The 22,242-nt window shown below is 34.6% G+C and overlaps 1 protein-coding gene across 2 annotated transcripts in view; it reads right to left on the reverse strand.

The window, feature by feature from the left end:
- Positions 1-6,646: 6,646 nt before the first annotated feature.
- The window catches only part of LOC103260641 (cytochrome P450 2C20-like), a 28,128-nt gene continuing 12,532 nt past the window's right edge, over positions 6,647-22,242 (reverse strand). For both annotated transcript variants that reach the window (XM_008058289.1, XM_008058288.1), the window contains 4 exons: positions 14,780-14,921; positions 11,953-12,140; positions 8,533-8,674; positions 6,647-6,828 (listed from right to left, as the gene is read on the reverse strand). In XM_008058289.1, the coding sequence (XP_008056480.1) occupies positions 6,647-6,828; positions 8,533-8,674; positions 11,953-12,140; positions 14,780-14,921 (654 nt within the window). The remainder of the gene's footprint in view (positions 6,829-8,532; positions 8,675-11,952; positions 12,141-14,779; positions 14,922-22,242) is intronic.

Genomic DNA, 22,242 nt, shown 5'->3' on the forward strand with positions numbered 1-22,242 from the left:
TTTCAGAGATAAACAATTTCAACCAAGAATAATCTACCCAACTAAGTGAAGCTTCACCACTGAGGGAGAATTAAAATCTTTCCCAGACATTCAGTCCTTAGGAACTTACACAGCCTCTAGAACAGCTCTACAAGAAACACTTAGGAAAGTACTAAACACAGAAGAAAGGGAAAAAAGAATGACAACGTTCTTCACAAGAGTGCAAGAGAAAGATTGAAAACACACATAAATCAACCCAAAAATCAAAACAAAGACAACAAACAAACAGGAACAATGACAACTCTATAAGAATCTTATGACAAAGATAAACTCTCACTTTTCAATAATTAGCCTGAATGTGAATGGATCACATGCACCAATGAAAATACATAGAATGGCAAAATAGATGAAATATCATCAGGCAACAATATATTGTCTCCAAGAGACTCATCCCACCAGAAAGGACACTCACAGACTCAAAGTAAGAGGATGGGAAACAAAATTTCAGGTGTACAGAATTAAAAAGAAAGCAGGAGCTTCAATCTTAATATCAGAAAAATATCCTTTAAACTATCAAAATTTAAAAAGATACAGAAGGTCACTATATAATGGTGAAAAGTTCATCCATCAACAACAAATATCCATTCTAAATATATATGCATCCAACATAGGAGCACCAACTTTCATAAAGAAGCTTCTAAGCAAACTTAAAAAAGATATTGACTCTAACACTATCATAGCTGGGGACTTTAATACCCCACTCACAACCCTAGACAAATCATCAAGACAAAAAATCAGCAAGGATATCTGTAACCTCAATGTGACTCTTGACCAAATGGACTTAGTTAATACTTACAGAACACTCCACCCAACAACCACAGAATATACATTCTACTCATCACCACGTGGAGCATACTCTAAGATTGAACCCATCCTTGGCCATAAATCATGCATAAACAAATTTCATAAGATTAAAATTCTGCCAGGCACTTCTCAGACCACAGTGGAATAAAAATAAATATCAACACCAACAAAGTTCCCCCCCAAACCCACAAAGAAATGGACACTAAACAGTATGATGCTAAGCAACTCCTGGGTCAACATGGTTATCAAAACACAGATTAAAAGGTACCTGGAAATAAATGAAAATGAAGAAACATCCTACCCAAACCTCTGGGATGCCATGAAAACAGTAGTAAGAGGGGAATTCATATCTCTACAAACACACATGAAGAGAATGGAAATATCACAAGTTAGTCGCCTAACAAGTCACCTAAGGAAGCTGAAAAAGCAAAACCACCAAAGCTCTTACTTCAGCAGAAGAATCCAGATCACCAAATGAAAGTCCAAATCCAGGACATAGAAGACAAAAAGATAATACAAAAAATCAATGAGATAAAATGCCAGTTCTTTGAATGGATAAACAAGGTTGATGGTCTCCTAGCTAGACTTATCAAGAAAAAGCAAGAAAAAGCCCAAATAAACTCAATGAGAAACACAAAAGATGAAGTCACAACTGACCCTGAAGAAATACAAAAGAGTATCAGAGACTACTATGTACACTTGTATGGAAACAAACTTGAAAACCTAGAGGAAACAGAGGACTTTCTGACATCACACAATGTCCCCAGGTTAAAACAAGAAGAAATCGAGTCTCTAAATAGGCCAATAACAATCTGGGAAATTGACTATGTCATAAGAAAACTACCTACAAAAAAAAACAACCCTGGACCAGATGGTTTTCCAGTAGAATTCAACAAAACATATAAGGAGGAACTGATAAAATTCCTATTGAAAGTACTCAAGGTGAAAGAGAAAGAGGGAACTCTCTCCAAATCATTTATGAAGCTAACATCACATTGATATCCAAGCTAGGAAATGATCCAACAAAGAGAACTACAAACCAATATACTTGATGAACATAGGGGTATCCAAATAGGAAAAGAGGATATCAAGTTATCCTTCTTTGCAGATGACATGATTCTATACCTCAAAAACCCAAGAGAATCTGTCAAAAGCCTTGCACTGATGAAGGACTTTGGCAAAGTCTCAGGGAGTAAAATAAATGTGCAAAAGACAATTGCATTCCTATACATCAATAATAAATAAACAGAAATCCAAATAAAAAGCACAATTCCATTCACAAAAGCCACATACAAAAAATGAAATACTTTGGCATCTTCCTAACCAGAGATGTGAAAGACCTTTACAATGAAAACTATAAAACACTGTTCAAGAAATGAAAGATGACACAAACAAGTGGCAAAATATTCCATGCTCATGGATTGGCAAATCAACATTGTTAAGATGTCCATTCCACCTAAGGTAATCTACAGATTTAATGCAATGCCCATCAAATTACCAGCAACATTCTTCTCAGACCTAGAAACAGCAATACAGAAATCATATGGAAATATAAATGACCACGAATAGCCAAAACAATCCTCAACCTACAACAAACAAAAAAACAAAGCAGGAGGTATCAAGCTCCCAGACTTTAAACTTTAATATAAATCTACAATAATCAAAACAGCCTGATATTGCTACAAGAACAGGCATATAGAACAATGGAATAGAATTGAGATTCCAGAAGCAAAACCTCAAGTTCTCAACACACTCATCTTTGACAAAGCCTCCACCACCAATCACTGGGGAGAAGAGAACCTATTCAGTAAATAGTGCTGGGAAAACTGGCTGACCACATGCAGAAGATTGAAACAGCATCCCTACCTATTCCCATATACAAAAATCAACTATAAATGGATCAGAGACTTAAATGTAAAGCCTCAAACTATAAGAACCCTAGAAAATGCAGGAGACAGTCTTATGGAAATTTGACTGGCAACCAATTCGTGGTCTAATCCACAAGTACCCATGCCATAAGAGATATGATAGACAAGTGGGACCTTATCAAAATGACAAGCTTTTGCAAAGCCAAAGAGACCATCAAGAAAGCAGGGAGACAGCCCACAGACTGGGAAAAAATACTTGCCAACTCTATGTCTGACAAAGGCCTAACATCTAGGATCTACAAGGAACTCAAAAGTGCTGAGAAGAAAAAAACAAACAGCCCCATTACAAAGTGAACAAAAGATGTGAATAGACAGTTCTCAAAAGAAGACATATGAGCAACCAACAGATACATGAAAAAATGTTCAGCCTCACTAGTCATCAAAGAAATGCAAATTAAAGCTACACTGAGATACCACCTAACTCCAGTCAGAATGTCCATCATCAATAACTCAAAAAATAACAGATGCTGGAGAGGACGTGGTGAAAAGGGAACACTTCTACACTGTTGATGGTAGTGTAAACTAGTATAGCCTCTGTGGAAAACAATGTGATGATTCCTAATAGTTCTAAAAATTGACCTTCCATATTACCCTGCAATCCCCCTACTGGGAATACCTTGAAGAAGTCAAATCACTCTATATAAAAGATACCTGCACATGTATGTTTATCACAGCATTGTTCACAATAGCAAGAACATGGAACCAACCATGCTGTTCATCAAAAGAGGACTGGATTTAAAAAATGTGGTACATATACACGATGGAATATTTCACAGCCATGAAAAAGAGCAAAATCATGAACTTTGCAGCAACCTGGATGGAACTGAGTTTATAATACTGAGTGATCTTTCACAGAAACAAAGAACTGAGTATCAAATGTTCTTACTCATAAGTGGACGTTGAACAGTAATCATAATACTATAAGAAAAAGATTGACAGTAGCAGGAAATTGCAGGGGCACGGGGGAGCTGGGAGTTGGGATCAGCAATAGTGGGAAACTGTCTAGGGAAGGGGGGGCACACCTCATCAACAAGGGTAACTGCAGAATGAATATTTGTATACCTAACCCTGAATTGCACCCACAATTTAAAAAATAAAAATTTTTTAAAAATTTTTAAAATTTAATATCTCAGTCTAATGACGAGTTTGGGTTGTATTTCTTTGAGTGAAATCAGTGAAATCTATGTCTTGTATATTTAAAAGTTTGTTGTAATGTTATGTTAAGCATTAGGAAACTTTGTCCTTGATAGCAAAATCCTTTCAAATATTTAATATCCTTTAAGAATATGGCTACTTAACCATGAGATAATTAAAATAGTTCCTACATGGTGAATGACCAAGCATACATTTAGTTATTTGCTAATAACTTTATACACCTTTCTTGATTAAGTTAAAGAAAACCAAGATGATGGAGTTTAACCATTGTTTATTTTTCAAGTACAGAGACTGAGAGAACAGGAGACCAGAAATGTCACACAGCTCATAGCTGGCAAAACTCGGATGTGAACTGAGATTTTCTGATGCCCATTGGTTGCATTATCAGTTACATGAGAACTGCTTCAAGAAGTCTTTGACAAAATAAAACAAACCCTCAAACATTATTTACTCTGAATATACTCCACATTGTCTCAGTTCATAAAGTGACAGGCTTCACGTTAAATAGAAATCCTTCATTTGTCTACAAAGATAACAGGTCTAGGGGTGTTCAAGAGAAGAAATAAAAGAGTTATTCCTTCTGCATCACTGGACTGGTGAAAGTTGCTCAGTGCACTTGAGGGAAAAGGCAATCTCTGACTTTAGTGGGACATTGAGAAATTATGGCTTCTCCACCTTCCAGTCACCTCCAGCATGGCTATTATGCTGTTTTTGTGCCAGCATGAAAAATAACAGAATGTAATAATGCTTCATAACTCAGGGAAATTATAGACAGAACAACAGTTGTGGATTCAATAAAGGACAGAAGTTTGGGAAATCATTAAAGGGACCCTGAACACAGAATCATCACAGTATGGAGACCTGGATGGGATCCAACATTTAGCAGTGATGAGGATCTGAATACACTTGGGCTATCAGACATTATTTATTCACTTATGACAATGTTTCTGTTAATGCAGGTTATGTAAAGATACCAAATTTCTTCCAAGTTGATTCATGAGGTGTTTCCAGCTTTTTCTTCAGAAAAATCGAGTAATGTCATGATACAACTATACAACATAGCACAAGTATACAGGGATTCTAAAAAATTTGCTGAGAATCTTCATACCCATAACTTTTGATTCTTTTAGTTGCCCTTTGCCTAAGGAAAAATTATTCCCATTTTAAGGAAGAGAATATTGAGCCTAGAAATTCAGTACTTGTGTCAAGGACACACAACATAGCTGAGGATGAAAGAGTTGAAGGTGGAACCTATAACTCCTGCATCTTGTATCCTTCCCACCATGCAAACCATTCAGGTTTACTTATTGTGTACTGGAATTAGTGTTTTGAGAATCAGTCAAATCAGTACTCTTCAAAATAAACATTAAATTTAGTTAATAATTATAGCACCAATAGAGTAAATTGGGGTTCAGAAGAGTTTGGTTTTAATCTTTAAAATGTGAATGAGCCCAGGTCCTGGTGATCCCTTTTTGAAGGGCAAAAAGACGACGCTATTTCCTGCCTGACACACAAAGCAGTAAACTCCAAAAGATCCATATAAGTTTATTTGGAGGAAAAGAGCTCAATTACTCTCTTTAGAGCAATCATTTCATTCCTTGAGTGATAGGTGTTCCTGCTCTGCTCCTTTGTCCTTTTACTGAAATGAAACTGCTGCCTGGGTCTTTCTTTTAACAGAATAAAAGAATCAGAGGGGAAAATGTGGTACATATATACAACAGAATATTATGCAGCCATAAAGAAGGACAAAAGTATGGACAGCACAGCAACTTGGATGGATTTAGAATCTATCATATTCAGTGATCTATCACAGAAACAAAGAACTGAGTACTACATGTTCTCACTCATAAGTGGACCCCTGATCATTTATCATAACACTACAAGAAAAGGTTGAGGAGTAGTGGGACACTGCCAGGGAAGGGAAGGAGAGGGGGCACATAACATGAATAAGGGTACCTGATGATAAACCAGGCATAGTGAGGACCAATGAGAGGCCCAAACTTCATCTGTATGATGGCCACTAATGTACCCAACCCTGAATTGTACTCCACTTCTTTAAAATGGCCTTCCAAGTAGCCGGAACTACAGGTGCATGCTACCACGCCTGGCTAATTTTTGATTTATTGTGGAGAGGATGTCTCGCCAGTTGCTGGGGCTGGTCTCAAACCCCTGGGGCTCAGGCAATCCATTTGCCTCAACCTCCCAAAATGCTGGGATTACAGGCTGAGCCACTGAGCCTGGTCCCCCTCTGTTCTTATCTTTATAAAGACAGCATGACCTCCTGGGACTCTACTTTTTTAACTTTCTTATTTGTTTCATGCACAAAAGAATGAAAGTATGAAAACTGATCCAGAAAAGAATAACTTTTTTACTTGGAGCATACACAGACCATAGACTCAGAATGCATCTGAATTATCATACAGAAATTATTTTTTCTCAGTTTTATAGTGTTAACATATTAACAAATCAGCACTAGATAAGTATAAGCAAATATGGCCATCACAAAAGTGTTCCACTCCTGCCATATACATAGCACATATACTTTGCAGTGATCTGATCTGACAAACCCTCTTTAATGGAAGTCGGATGTTCACTGGATCTTGAGAAAATGGAACATGTGAGAGGAGATACCAGAGAAGAGCTCCCAAGAGTGGGAAATAAGCCCAATCCGGAAGAGTTGTTGGTGACAACATATTGGTAGCAAGATGGTCTCTCCTTCTTCAGACAGGAATGAAGCAGATTTGGTATGAGGGTGGTATAGAAAAAATCCCATTTCCAGTTTTAGCGGTATTGAGTGTCTTTGGATCAATCAGAGATTTTAGGTTAAAGTTCTGTAAAATGGCAGTCAGGAATATAAACAGTTCCATGCGGGCCAGTCCCTCTCCAACACAAATCCGTTTTCCTAAAAAAGCAAATAAACAAACACAGAAAATAGTTATCCTTCTGTGTAACTATGTGACAAACACTGAGTTTGTGATTGACAAAAACAGAATATGCAGGACTGACGGAATAAAGGTTGGGTGAATACATTAATGGGTGAATGAATAAGGCTGGTTGAATTTAAAAAATGAACAAAAATCAGCAAACTCTCTAACTGAATAACATCCGATCTTAGCAGACACATTTCATTCTGAGTGTTTGTGGGTTTCACCTTCATACCAAGCAGTTCACGATGTATTCCTACATTATAACCACTCTTTTAACATTTTGAGTTTCCACCTATGTCTTTATAAAAACAGATCCACATTCTTGTGTCTCCTTTTCCCAGCCTGATATCCAATGCTCTTTTCTTCTACTCTTTACCACGCCTGTCTCAGCTGTAGCCTTACACACTCTTCAACAATCTCCATCACACCATGAAGTTTCAAGTTTTATGTTATGCTGTTCCTTTTGGACAAGAAGAGCATTTGTTATAGCACATTTAACACATAGGTCAAATTGTATGTCCTCCTTATATGCCTTGCGATCCTCTGAAGTAAAAAAATGTCCGCCTAGGTTTTCTCAGCAGCATAGTTGTGCTTCCATTGGAGCATGGATCACCTGAAATAATCATTTCTAGTTTACTTTATCATTCCATGAATCATTATCAAATAAATGAATTACTATTATTCATTTTTACTGAAATGTGAATTCTAGAAGGGAAATCTCCCTCCCTTTCATCTTTGCATCTTAGTGTCAGATATAAACCGGACATCAAAGGTCACAGAATAAAATGAGAAGATTCCATAGACAGAGACTCATCACACACGATGCAGGTATGGAGATCCAGGTTCCAAAATGCACTATCATAATTGGGGGAACAGCAGAGTGCTCTGGAGAGCACAAAGTCTCCTGCCACATCCTCAGTGTTTGCCTGATTCCATGGTTATTTGACATAGGCTTGATTTTCTTGATTGGGAGTAAATACCTTCTTCCTGTGATTCATTACCTCTTGAAAAATGCCTTGCCTTCTCCTTTCATTTACTTTGAGGCAGATAAAATGTCACTTGCTACTAGCAAGTAGCTTACTCCATTTTATGCCTCACTGTGAGTAATGAGAAGGCAAAAATCAGGCAGCTTGTCCCTCTATCTCCTATTTCCAGCAGGGTATGATTTACTCTCTGACAGCCCCAGTCTTACTGAATTACAGTGATCTGGTTACTCATCTACTTCCCTAACTTGTGTGAGGCCCTTTGCCCGTTCTATGTTTTCTGAAGGCTTGCTTCCCCAGAGCTCTCTGCCTGGGGGTCAAGAGACACACGTGAAAGAGACTCAGTGAAGTTGTGTTGCTAGATACCTTCCTCATGGCAGGTGAGAAAGGTCTAAAGATATTTCACCTTCTAAAAGGATCTCTTGGGTATCTTAGTGATTTATCCGCAGAATTCAACCAACTTATACTTTACCTTTCTGTATGTGGAAGAATGGTGTCAATTTTCCAAGTCCCCACTAATTTGACCAAAAATGAATACCAGTGAAGACAGAGAAACACATGGACACTGACAGTGGAATTTCTGGTCATGTACTAAGAGTAATTCTACGAGCTCTGAAGGAGGTACTGTGTAAGTACCAATTGATTTCCAAAACATGTTTTTCCCCCTTACTACAAATGGAAATGAATTTCTATTACCTGTTGAGAAGGGCATGAAGTATTCATTTTTCTTAAAGTTGCCACTCTTATCCAGAAAGTGGCCAGGGTCAAACATCTCTGGGTTGGAGAATGTTTTGTCATCATGCAGCACAGATGATAGGGATGCTAATACCATTGTGCCCTGAAAATAATAGGCATAAGTAAGCCAACTTATAAAAAGCAATGCCGTTGGAAGAAACAATGGAAATCACCTAGTTGAATCTTTTGATATATAGATGAGGAAATGCTTTTCCAAGGAAGAACATTTCTCACTAGAAAGACCCACTAATAAGAAGTGAAGAGTTTAATCAATGATTCTGATGAAATTCTCTCCAATTGCACTTAATGTCCTGAGTACTTGGGTACTTAGGTGCAACCTTCACAATGCCCTCTGGTTCTCACTAAACTTCTACACGGTGTTGGTCCCCAATTGCTGCTCTAATTCAACATTTCTGTTTTCACACATCTCATATATAGCATATGTGGTTTAAAATGGAAATCTTTGTAGGTGTTTGAAATGTCTAGAGTATCTGTTCAAAGATTTTTGTAAATAAACATATGATTTAGTTAAAAATTATGTCTTCTTCAATGAAAACAAGTATAATGAAAAGTGTAAAACCACCACTAGGGATAAACTTACTGTGACGTTTATCTTAATTTTAAAATATGAGAAAGATTTTTATCACAGATTAATTCAAGCTTAAAAGGCAGCAAGAGGTTGATACTAGAAATATTTTTGCTAAGTAACAATGCATGTCGGGATCATAAGGATGGGCAAATATTATCATTTAAAGCAAAGACGTTGTTGCATGATTTTGGGAAGAAATATTTTTATAGAATTTTAAAGTACTATGCCATAGGTGTTTTTTCTTTTAGTAATTACACATAAAAAGCAAAACTGCAGTGGAGTCATCTGACAGATACCACTTTGCTACGTGAAGAATTTAGCAGAACTAGTAATGACATAAGGGACATTATGTTCCCCCAACTCATCAATATGTTTTAGTGGAATCTTCAAATTAATTATGCACCTATCTTTGTCAAAATCATAACAATAACCAAATCTCCAGAAAACAATTACACAAGACCAGGAATATTTTAAACGACAAATGACTTGGTCTCTTTAAAAAGGTAAAATACTAAAAAGAAACAAACACAGGAAAGGACTGGTTTTGACTAGAAGTTTAAAGAGACAATATGACCAAGTGATATGCTTGTTTCTTGACTGTATAGAAAAGTGCTAAAGAAAAAAGCTATAAAATTGATGTGGAAAATTCAGGAAATTTAAAATATAAGCTGTGTATTAGATAGTATTATTGTATCAGTAGCTTCTGAGTGATTATTATAATAATCTTTGGAGAAAAATCTTTGTTCTTGGTACACATATACTAAAGTGTTGTGGTAAAAATAGACTGCAGTTGAGGTAAAAATAGACTGCAGTATGTCTTCATCTGGTTGTGTCGTTTGAGGAAAACAGTAGATTGAAGTCCTAATCCTAGTACCAAATTAATGATAATCAGGAAAACCTCATAACCTCTTAATCATGTATCAGGTCAGTCTTCTCCAGAAGATATTAGTAACTGCATCCTGATCAATCCCACTGATTTTTTTTCAACTTCAAAATGTACAACTTTTAGTTTTCAAAATTTTAAATTTAGTAAGAATAACAAATGGAATATAGCAACTTATAGCATAGCATCTAAAACATCAGGAGGTATACAGAAAACATATGATTAAAAGTATGGTAAAGTAGTCTCAGCTACTTTGAAGGCTGAGACAGAAGGATTGCCTGAACCCAGCAGGTCAAGGTTGTGGTGGCTGTGAGCATGCCACTGCATTCCAGTGTGGGCAACAAAGAATGAGACTCCAACTAAAATACGTGTGTGTGTGTGTGTGTGTGTGTGTGTGTGTGTGTGTATGTGTGTGTGTGTATGTGTGTGTGTGTGTGTTTGTGTGTGAATATATATATATATATATCTTTCAGAGAAGAAGGAACCTCAGAGACCTAAACTAACTTTTATAGTCAATTTTCTTTTTTCTTTTAATATGGTCAAGTTTTGGTTGTGTTTATATCTTGACCAATTCTGAATCATAGCAGTGGTTTTAAATAATTATGACAGCCTATGAGAGACGAACGGATCCTTTCTGGAAGAAGATTCACATCCTCTGAAGTCAATTTTTAAAAAAAATATAATATCTCATATTTAACTAAAAGTTGCTAGGCATGTCAAAGATACAACTATGCGGTCACAAGAAATACCCTAGGAGGAAGGGAAGTCGGTAAAAACAGACTCACATTAGGGAACATTTCTCACCTCGTTGAATGAGGTCACCATAAACCTGATATCAAAATGTTGACAAGAAAGTTTTGAGGAAGAAAACTGCAGATCAAAAATTTTAATGAATATAAATCAGAAGTCCTAAAAAATATGAGGCAGGGCTAATTCATCTGCATGTATACTTATGTATACATAGTGAGGAAAGTGAGGCCAATATTTATAAACTAGATTCAGATAATTAATTTTCTGAATAATTGTATATAATTATAGTTATACATACTCATGATAAAAAATTATATACAAATAAGACAAACTCTTGAAATTCTCTAACCAGATAAAGAATATCTACTGAAAACATTCTCAGTAGTGGAATATTAAACTTCCACCTCTTCCAGCAGGTCTGAAATGAAACAAGGATGCCCACTATCATCAGTTCTGCTCAACACTATCCTGGAAATCCTGGCCAGTGCAATAAATCAACAAAGAGAAATCAAAGACATAAGAATTAAAGTAAAAAATAGAACAATCATTAATCCAGATAGCAGGAATATATATCTCTATATATAGATATCTCAAATAAATCTACAAACTACTAGTAATGATTAGTAAATTTAGCAAAGTTGCAAGATATAAGGTCATGAGAATAATAAAATATATTTCCATATGCCAGATACAAATAAATGAAAAAAATAATTTAAAACATTTAGTACTGCAATCAAATATTAATTTTCGATTAAAAAACTAACAAAAGATATTCAAAACCCTTCACTGAAAACAAAACATTACCAAGAAAACAGAAGAAAGCCCAGTAAATGAAGAACATAATCATAGTCACTAGTTGAAAGTTCAAAATGTCAAGTCGTTGATGCTTTCCAAATTGAACAGTATACTGAATATCCCCCTGATAAAAATCCCAGAAGAGTGTTTTGAGAATTTTAGCAACTCATACTTTAAACAATTATTTAAGTTGTAAGCACCTAAGACCTTTATAGCCCTAAATGAAACAGCAGAAAGTCCATCAAGTTGGCACACCTATGAGTTTTTCTATTTTCTCATCTAGTGTTGGTAGAAGATTGGAGTTATACTGAGAATTTGGGAATTTAAAAAGCACAGAAGCGCAGTGTAGAAGAAACAAGTTTACCTTCGGGATGAGGTAGTTTCTAAATTTAGTGTCACAGGTCACTGCATGGGGAAGACTGGTGGGGACAAGATCAATGTATCTCTGGATTTCGTGCATGACAGCATCTGTGTAAGGCATGAGGCTCCTGTCCTGCATGCTTGGGATCCGGTGTCTGCCAATCACACGGTCAATTTCTTCTTGAATTTTGGCTGTTAAGACCCAAGTAAGAAATAACGGAAAAGGAGAAAAATGGTACATTTGTTGTAGCATTTCAAGGTTTCATAGAGTATGATGAAGGTGTCCCTACAGCATTATAAACATGGGTAATATGCCCAATGTAATACCTACATCTATACAGAAAACTGTCATACTATGAATACATACATCTTTTTTTTTTTTTTGAGTTGGAGTCTCACTCTGTCGCCCAGACTGGAGTGCAGTGGCTGCTCCTGGCCACTGTAGCCTCGACTTGCTGGGCTCCAGTGATCTTTCCGCCTCAGCCTTCGGAGTAGCCGGAATTACAGGCACGTGCTACCATGCCCGGCTGATTTTTTTTTTTTATTTATTGTAGAGATGAGGTCTCACCAAGTTGCCCTGGTGGGTCTCGAACCCTCAGGCTCAGGCAATCCACTCACCTCAGCCTCCCAAAGCGCGCGATTACAGACTGAGCCACCGAGCCTGGCTTACATACATCTTTCGTACAAACTATGAATTAAAATGCGTTAGTATATACCTATTAATTAGGTATATACATGACTACTAACAGAAATAGAAATAATAAAATATTTCAGAAGGAAAAACAATGCAGTTAAGTCAAAGAATCACAATACTTGGAGAAAGACAAGAATAGATAATATATTTTATCAATAATATATGAAATTTAAATTATAATGATCTAATATATATACATATATGGTTTTTGTGTGTGTGTGTGAGTGTGTGTGTGTGTGTGTGTGTGTGTGTGTGTGTGTGTGTGTATGTGTGCACGTGCAATTTGCAGTGATGCTGTCTTCACCTTTCCACTTCCCATGGCCACTATGGGCATTCTAGCAGATTCTTTTAAAATTTATATTTATTTTTAAAATACCAACTCTCTGTTTTCATCTTTTGCCCAGCCATTTATAGAAATTTTGTCGACAATATTTAATAGGAATTTTCACTTCTATTCCCATTCCATATAGACAGGCACCCAAGGACAGGTACACACACACACACACACACACACACACACACACACACACACACACACAAAATCTTCTATACTTTTACTAGAATATATTTATACTACAAATTCTGATTATATTAATATTCATTACTTACATCATTATGACTATGTATAGATTCCAACTTGCTAAGATAACTACGAATATGTTTCACTTTTTGTACTTTTTAGACTTAACAGCGTCTCTGTACTTGAATTTATAAATTACATATTTCCCAATTCTTCTTGAAGACAAGAATTGTGTTCAGATTTGATTAGGTAGATGTTTCAAATTTCTAGTAATAATTTTCCAGTTATTGGGCAACCTCAGATATCAATCAACCCTCTTTTGTTCTTGGTGTCTCCTCTCACACCTGAATCATCCAACTGGTCCATTTTGAAATTCTTGTTTTCTAGGTTAGGTGCCCGGCAGTCTCCCTAACACTTTCATTCTCCCACATGGGGTGTCTTGATTCCTGAAGGTCATGAGTTCCTCTGACTTGGCTACAGACATTTGGTTGAAACACAACCTCCAGTATTGGAAAAAAGGAAAATAGAGGATTAAATTTGCAGGTAAAATGATCAATTTTCTGTGAATACAGAGCAAAATAATTATGCTTGAGCATTTTGGTGCGTTCTGTCTCATAATCATTTATATATGACCTGATATATATATCTAATAGTTTTAAAACTTTTTCCTTAAATTCTGGTGTCCAGAAATTTCATGACCTTGTGTCTTGTTTTGGAATGTTTTATTTTATTACTCTGCTAGAAACTGTAAATATATTTCTATTAAGATTGTAAAATACCAATGTCTTTTCTCAGGAGCTGTTTCTCTCTGGTAAATAGATCTGGCTGTTGAATTCAGTAAGCAAGATGGAGCATGATGCTAAGGGTATCAGAAATCAAATTGTGGAACCTTAGAAAACATTTCCTTCTAGCCTTAAGCCTCATTCCTTTTCTGATACTACCGAATGTCCCTGAGTACAGGGCTTCTTAGACTCAGTTTCTCTAGAGAGTGAGCTTCCCTTCTCCAGTGGGGGAGAATTAGTTACCTGATGAGGGGAGCTGAAAAGGAAACTTGTGCAGAAGGAGCCTAATCCTCTACCTTCTTTGCCATGACACCTCCATATTCTGAAACTTATGGGAATTGTATGGACACGGATGAGATTTTCTTGCTTGATAAATCTTTCTTTTTTGATATTTAGGCTATAACTTCAGCCTCTGTGATGAATCAGTATTAGCCCTTCCCTCTGCTCTCCGTGTTTCAGAAATTTGGAATTTTCAGAAAGAGAAAAGTTTTCTTCAAAAATATAACCTACTGTTCAATGTACACTTTTAATAATAAAACCCATATGCAATTTCAGGCAATTGTTTCTGACTCTGCCTCACACTAATAAATGACCATATAACCTAGAATCTGACTAGTGCTCTGTTACAGTTTTTTCCTTGTGCAATATTTTGTTTCTTCTGTCTGTCATGCTTCCCTACTTTGCAAAGATATTCATTTTTGTGATATCATTAAATTTAGACAGAATATACCTGGCGACATAGAAGTTTAAATAATGATAAATCGGTTGGAAGACACTAGCAACATATTATCAATATCTTTCTGATATTCATTTTGCTCATAATCTTTGGTCATACCTGTGACCTCTGGGTGCTTTAGCAGAAGCAGGAGTCCATATCTCAGAGTGGTGCTTGTTGTCTCTGTTCCAGCAACAAATACATCTGCTACTGTGCATACCAGGTTTTCAAAAGTGAATTCTGTCTGGGGGTTATGCTTCTCCTAAGAAAAATTTGATGCAATTATCTGACAAATTATTTACCAGCATATTTAGTTATAGTGAATTTAAGATAACTCTCAATGTTATAAACTTAGCCAACAGATAACCCGGAGTGTGCAGTATTAGAAAAACTATTTTATGATCTGGAAGAAACTGTAGATCAGTTGACTCAAACTTCATTCACTACTACCTACTCTTGGCTTGCCTCTAAATCCCACTCATTGAAAACTTTGCTGCTTAGGTTAAACACACATCACATTCCTTTCTTTCTTTTTTTTTTTGAGTTGGAGTCTCACTCTGTCACCCAGACTGGAGTGCAGTGGCCACTCCCAGCCACCGCAGCCTTGAACTGCTGGACTCCGGTGATCCTTCCACATCAGCCTTCCGAGTAGCCAGAATTACAGGCATATGCTACCATGCCCGGCTGATGTTTTATTTATTGTAGAGATGAGGTCTCGCTTGCCCAAGTGGGTCTCGAACCCGTGGGCTCAGGCAATCCACTCACCTCAGCCTCCCAAAGACGCAGGATTACAGGCTGAGGCACCGAGCCCGGTTACATTTATTTCTGAAGAAAACATAAGCAGGTCATATTGTTTCCCTGTTTTAGTTGTTTTGTGTTTTATAACAAAGTGCCACACACTTGGTAACTTATAAAGAAAAGAAATTTAAGCCTCATCATTCTGATGCCGGGAAGTCCAAGAGCATGGCACTGGCCTCTAGCATTCACCTTCATGCTATGTAATCACATGGCAAGAGGTGAAAGGGCAAGAAAAGGCAAGATCAAGTGAGCAAGAAGGCAGAACTCACTTTTTAAAAAATTCTCTCAAGTACTGCCATGTTTCTGCAATAACGATATTCATGCATTTATGAGGGCAGAATTATTTTGATATAATCCCCTCTTATTTGGCTTCATTGGAAATTCATTTTATAGCAAATGAACCTGGAAGTCTGTTTCATTGGAAATTCATTTTATAGCAAATGAACCTGGATGATACATTCAGACTAAGCATGCCCAACTATTTTTTTCTTCTTCTTCCTCAAAGGACAGCTGTGAAGGAGAAGGTTAGATAAACCTTATCTTGGGACATGAGTCATGGAAATGAAAGCCTGTATATAGAATATGGAGGAGATAAATGGAAGACACTTGTTCCTCTGATGCATCTGGATTACCATATTATCACTGGACTGTCCCACCATAAGACTCCTTGTATTTGAGACAAATAGACCCATTATATGATTAAGTCATCATTTATTAATTTTATTTATAAACAAGCATTTTTAGTTAATAGCAATAGGCAAATTAAGACAATATCACAAAAAGTGCTAAAAGTCTGAATTAAAAGTTTACAATTCTCTCGCTCTGTCAAAACTTCACACAGACTCATTATGAAGTTGAAAGTGTATGAAATTCATTTGGTAACAAAATCTAGGAATGAGTCTAGTGACAGAGAATTGCTTAATAAGGACAAGATGGGATCAAAGCATGAAAGGCAACAGGTAACTTATTCTAGGTAACAACTGCAGAAATAAATAGGAATATACCAATTGAAGAGAAATGGCAGTCACAAAGACAGAGAGTTTAGTCAGTAACTTTCCATGTGGCACAAATGTGAGAGTAAGGATAATGCAGACACCAAGATAAGGGACTAATTGAATGGAATTCTCATGTACTGAAAGATGAGATAATAAGAGGAATTGACAAGAACAAAAAACTGTATTGATGACTGAGATAATATGACATAGAATTGACAAAAAGAGGAACCAGTTTTAAAATATTGAGTACAGAGTGTTATAAATATACAGAAGAATACTGTTTTCTAATCAGGTCAAAGGTCTATATTAATTTATTGATGTTCTAATAATCTCTGGATACCTATGCAATGTCTAATATTATATAATAAGGACCATTAATAAATAAACCATCTCAAAATCTCTACTTTCTAGACTGGATCAGCCAACTCCCTTACTACTATCAGCTTCACAATTTCCTAAGCTCATAAAGTGAAAATTATTTTAAGTCAGTAATAAAAGCAGTACACTCATAGTGTTGTAGTGAATTTGGAGATTAAGTGATTATATACACAGTGTATCATAATGAAACTAGACTATATAAAACAATATTGAAAGAAATTGACAAAATTTAAATACATGAAAAAACATTTCATGTCATAGATTAAGGCACTATTATTTCTATAATGGCATTACAGGATAAATATCACAAAAATATTAGATTAAGAGATGCAGGAATTGTTTATGCACCAAAAAAACATTGAATTGACCTTGTGTAATCTGTCTATAGAAACAATTTTGGGACTGTAGAATCTAGTCAAATACTTGGAGAATTCACAGGAGCTACTGATTGAATAATAATAATAAAAAGTATCTCATAAATTTGACATCTTGTATAGAAACTAACATTCCTCATACCCCTGCTCCATGGTAGGTGGTTTTCAAGATACCGTACTGTGTGGCTAGCAAAACTTGCTGTTCTCAGTGTGGATTTGGGAACTTTTTTTCCTTCAAAAATTAGGGTTGTGTCTTTTGATTGCCTAGGGAACAATACAGAGGTTAGTTATTGTTTCAGTTCTCCAAGGGTAAACAAACTTCCTGAATGGTATTTCTAATCAGTAGAAAAAAATTTTTTTAATTTTAATAATTGATTCAGGGATTTAATAACATTTTACTAAGTCACCTAGTGATTGAAGAAATAACAGAAAAGTGATTTATGTAATCACTTAAGATAAATATTTACAAAAATACTTTGTGAATGTCACAAAACAAATGGATTTCTGTAACTTTCATCCAGTAACAACCACAATTGCTAGAAGAGGAAAATTCCTTATTTCAGGACTAATACATTGCATTATATTAAATGTTCAGTTGTCAAAATAATAGCACAACAAAGAGGCAAGTAATATGATACATTCATAGTCAATAAAAGAATTTGACAGAAAGCATCCCTACAGAAGCCTCTAGATTAAATTTGCTAGATGAAACATTTAAGTTAAATATTTTACATATACTCTTAGATATGAAGGAATCTATAGATAAGCAACTAAGAAAAACTTGGAGAGAAATGTACTGAAAAGTCAGAAGTATCAACAATGAGAAGAAAATAATTTTAAAATTGCAAAAAATTCCAAAGAATTCTGGAGCTAAAATATAACAACTGGAATTTTTTTTTAATCACAGAAGTTAAACATCATAATCAAGCATGCAGAGGAAATTATTGGCAAACATGATGACAGGAGTACAGAAATTATCCAGCCAAAATGGCAAATAGGAAAATAAAGAAAAGAAAAGTGCACAGAGCCTATGTGACTTACAGATATATATTAAGTTTATCAATATACACGTTGTGAGAGTACAAAAAGTGTAGAGAAAGAAAGGGGGAAAATGAAAGAATTCTGGAGCTAAAATATAACAACTGGAATTTTTTTTTAATCACAGAAGTTAAACATCATAATCAAGCATGCAGAGGAAATTATTGGCAAACATGATGACAGGAGTACAGAAATTATCCAGCCAAAATGGCAAATAGGAAAATAAAGAAAAGAAAAGTGCACAGAGCCTATGTGACTTACAGATATATATTAAGTTTATCAATATACACGTTGTGAGAGTACAAAAAGTGTAGAGAAAGAAAGGGGGAAAATATTTGAATAAGTGATAGCTAAAATTTTTTTCACTAACAATGAAAGTCATAAACCTACACATCCAAGGAGCTTAATAAATTCCACAAGCAATAAGACCTGGGAAACTCATTAAAGGTATATTTTAATCAAACTGTCAAAAACCAAAGACAAAGAATGATTGTTCAAACCTGCAAGAGACAAGGGACCCATCATAGATAAAAGATTCTCAATAAGAGAGGCAGCTGATTTTTCTGCAGAAAGAATGGAGGACAATAATTGCTGGAATAAAATATTTAAAATGCCGAACACAGCAAAGCTCTTCACTAAGAATTCTACAGTTGGCAAAACTATCCTTTAGATATAAAGAATAAATAAGGAATTTCAAGACAAAACAAAAGCTGAGGTGTTCCTCATATCTTTAAAAGAAATGTTGAAGGAACGAATTAGAGGCTGAAACAAAAGGACACTAGAAAATAAATCAAAACCATATTAAGAAATAAAGATCCCTGTGAAGAGTAATTATATAGGTAAACATAAACGTTAGTATTATTGTATTGTATATGTAATTTTCCCTTTAGTTTAAATATGGTTATTAAATGCATAAAATAACAACTATAAATCTATGTTAATGGGCACATGTTGTATAAAAATGTATTTTTGACAACAATAATAATATAAGGGGGAAATTGAACTGGATGGGAATGAAGATAACATCATATATAAAATATATGAATATGTCTATATGAAGATAATCTGACACAAATTCACAATAGGTTGTTGTAAATTAAGAATATTGACAGAATTTTCTATGTTACCTACTAAGAAAGAAACTTAAACATATTCAAATAAAACAATCAAGAAAGAATCAGCAGTTCACTGAAAAAAATAATCAAACAAAAGTAAGACAAATTTGGAAGAAATGAAGAACAAAAAATATATAAAACATAAAAAGAAATAGCACAATAGTAGAAGTAAAATCTTCAATGTAGCTAGTAACTTCCATTGCAAATGGGCCTAATCTACTATTTAAAATACATATCATTAAAAGAATAATATTTGTATAGAAATCTATTTTCTGTCTATAAAGAATAAATAAGGCATTTCAAGACAAAACAAAAGCTCAGTTCTTCCTAATGGCTTTAAAAGAAATGTTGAAGGAAATTATTGGAGGGTGAAACAAAAGGACACTAGAAAATAAATCAAAACCATATTAAGAAATAAAGATCCCTGTGAAGAGTAATTATATAGGTAAACATAAAAGTTAGTATTATTATTAACTCACTTTATACCAAAAAACACAAATATGTTGAAAGCAATAAATAGAAAATGATTTCCTGTAAAACTGTAGCCAAAAAGAGCTGGAATAGATATACTAGCTATAAAATTGGAAAAAAGGCAAGCAAGAATATTTTATCCAGGGAAAAAGTATAAATTCTTCAAGAAGATATGACATTATAAATGTGTATTCACCAATGAAGCAAATATTGACAGAATTGAAGGGACACAGAGGCTTTCTACAATACTAGTGAAAACCCTTAGTACTCAATTTTTGCTAGTGAAACTTCTAGACAAAAGATTAATAGGGATATAGAAGATTTAAACAACATACCACTGTATCTCAGATATTTATATAGAGAAGAGTTTACTTAAAAACAGCAGTATATGCATTCTTCTGAAGTGCTAATAAGACTGTTTCTATGTAGACCATATTTTAGGTCATAAGTAATTCTCACTAATTTTTTAAAGATCAAAATTATACAAGATACCTTCTCAGAGCACAAAGGAATATTTTTAGAAATTAGTAACAGACAAAGTTAAGCATACTTTTGAACAGCCAATGAGTTAAAAGAAGAAATACCTGCAGATATTAGAAAATATTGAAAGATAAACTAAAGTTTAAAGTAAATGAAAATATTGATATACAACAAAAAAATTCTTAGAATAAAAGTTACAACAGTGCACGTCTACTTTTGAAAAGAAGAAAAGGTTCAAATCAATGTGACTAAGCAACCTAAAAACTAGAAGAAGTACAAGCTAAAAACCAGCAGACAGAAGTGGAAATAAATGATAAAGAAAATAGACAAACAATGGAATAATCAACAACACCAAATATTCGTTCTTTGAAAAAAAACCAACAAAATTGACAAACTCTTGGACAGTCTTATTAAATAAAAGGAAAAAGAGAAAACACCAAAAACTGAACTCATAAATGAAAAAAGAAAAATTACTTTTGATTTTACATAAATAAAGTAGATTATATAAGAATACTGTAAACAATTACAAACTAACAAATTAGAGAAACTAGATAAAGGAAGACTTCATAGAAGTGAACAAATTACCAAAATTGATTCAAAGTTTAATAGAAAGTGTGAACACATTTACAGCTAGTAAAGACATTGAATTCATCATCAAAAACTTTTATAAACAAAAGCCCAGCTCAAGATGACTTTACTAGGAAAATCTATTAAAATAATTTAAACAATTAAATCAATATTACTCAAATTTTTCTAAAAACTAAAAAAACAGGGAATACTTCCTAACTTGCTGTTGGAGGCATCCTGATATAAAAGCCAAAGTTACAACAAAATCAATATATCTTAGGAATATAGATGCAAATATTTCTCAACAAATATTAGTAAACCAAACCCAACAGCACTTTGGAAATAATGACCACATGCACATACAATCTAATTTTAAAATGGGTGTAGGATTTAAATAGATATTTCTCCCGAGAAGGTGTACAAATGACCAATAAGCACAAACAAAAGCTGAACTGTGGTAAACATTAGGAAAATGCATAATAAAAGCATAAGATGATACCATCTTACTCACTAAGAAGGTAAATTTATAACACGTGTGTGAATGTATACATATGTGTGTGTATCTATCTATCTATGACACATATGCATGACAGAAAGCAAAAAGTATTGGCTAGAATATGAAGGAATTGGAAACATTGTGATCTCTGGTTGGTAGAGTAAAATTCTGAAGCCACTATGGAAAATAGCATAACAATTTCTCAAAAAATTGAAAACAGATTTACCATATAGCCCAGTAATTCTACTTCTGAGTATATCCCCCTTAAAAATAAAATGCAGGGTATCAGAAATATATTTGTAACCACGTACATAGTAGCATTATTTAAAATAATCAAGGAGTAATCCATGTCTGTCAACAGATGGGTTGATAAACAAAATGTGATGCACACATACAATGGAATATTGTTCATCCTTAGAAAGAAAGAAAATTCTGACACATGCCAGATCATAGAGGATATTATGCTAAGTGAAAAAATCCAGTCACAAAAAGACAAATACTGTTTCATTCTACACTAATGAGGTACCTAAGACTGTCAAATTTATAGACACAGAAAATAGAAAAATGGTTGTTGTTAGGGTCTGGTAGGAAAGAGAAATGGGAAATTATTTCATCATGGACACAAGACTGTTTTGCAAGCTTGAAATAAATTATGTGGTAGAAGCTGATGATGGTTTTAAAACTGTGTGAATGTCCTTTGTGCCACTAAATTATGTACTTAAAATAGTTAATATAGCTACTTGTATATTTTGCATTTTTTGACATAGTTGCTTTTCTTATTTTTAAGGATTATACATCATGACCAAATGGGATTTATGCCAGAATACAAGGATGGTTCAACAAGAAAATCAATCAGTATAATACTCCATAT

The sequence above is a fragment of the Carlito syrichta genome, unplaced genomic scaffold (genome assembly GCF_000164805.1).
Source record: "Carlito syrichta isolate Samal-C Ts95f unplaced genomic scaffold, Tarsius_syrichta-2.0.1 Scaffold303280, whole genome shotgun sequence".
NCBI lineage: Eukaryota > Metazoa > Chordata > Mammalia > Primates > Tarsiidae > Carlito > Carlito syrichta.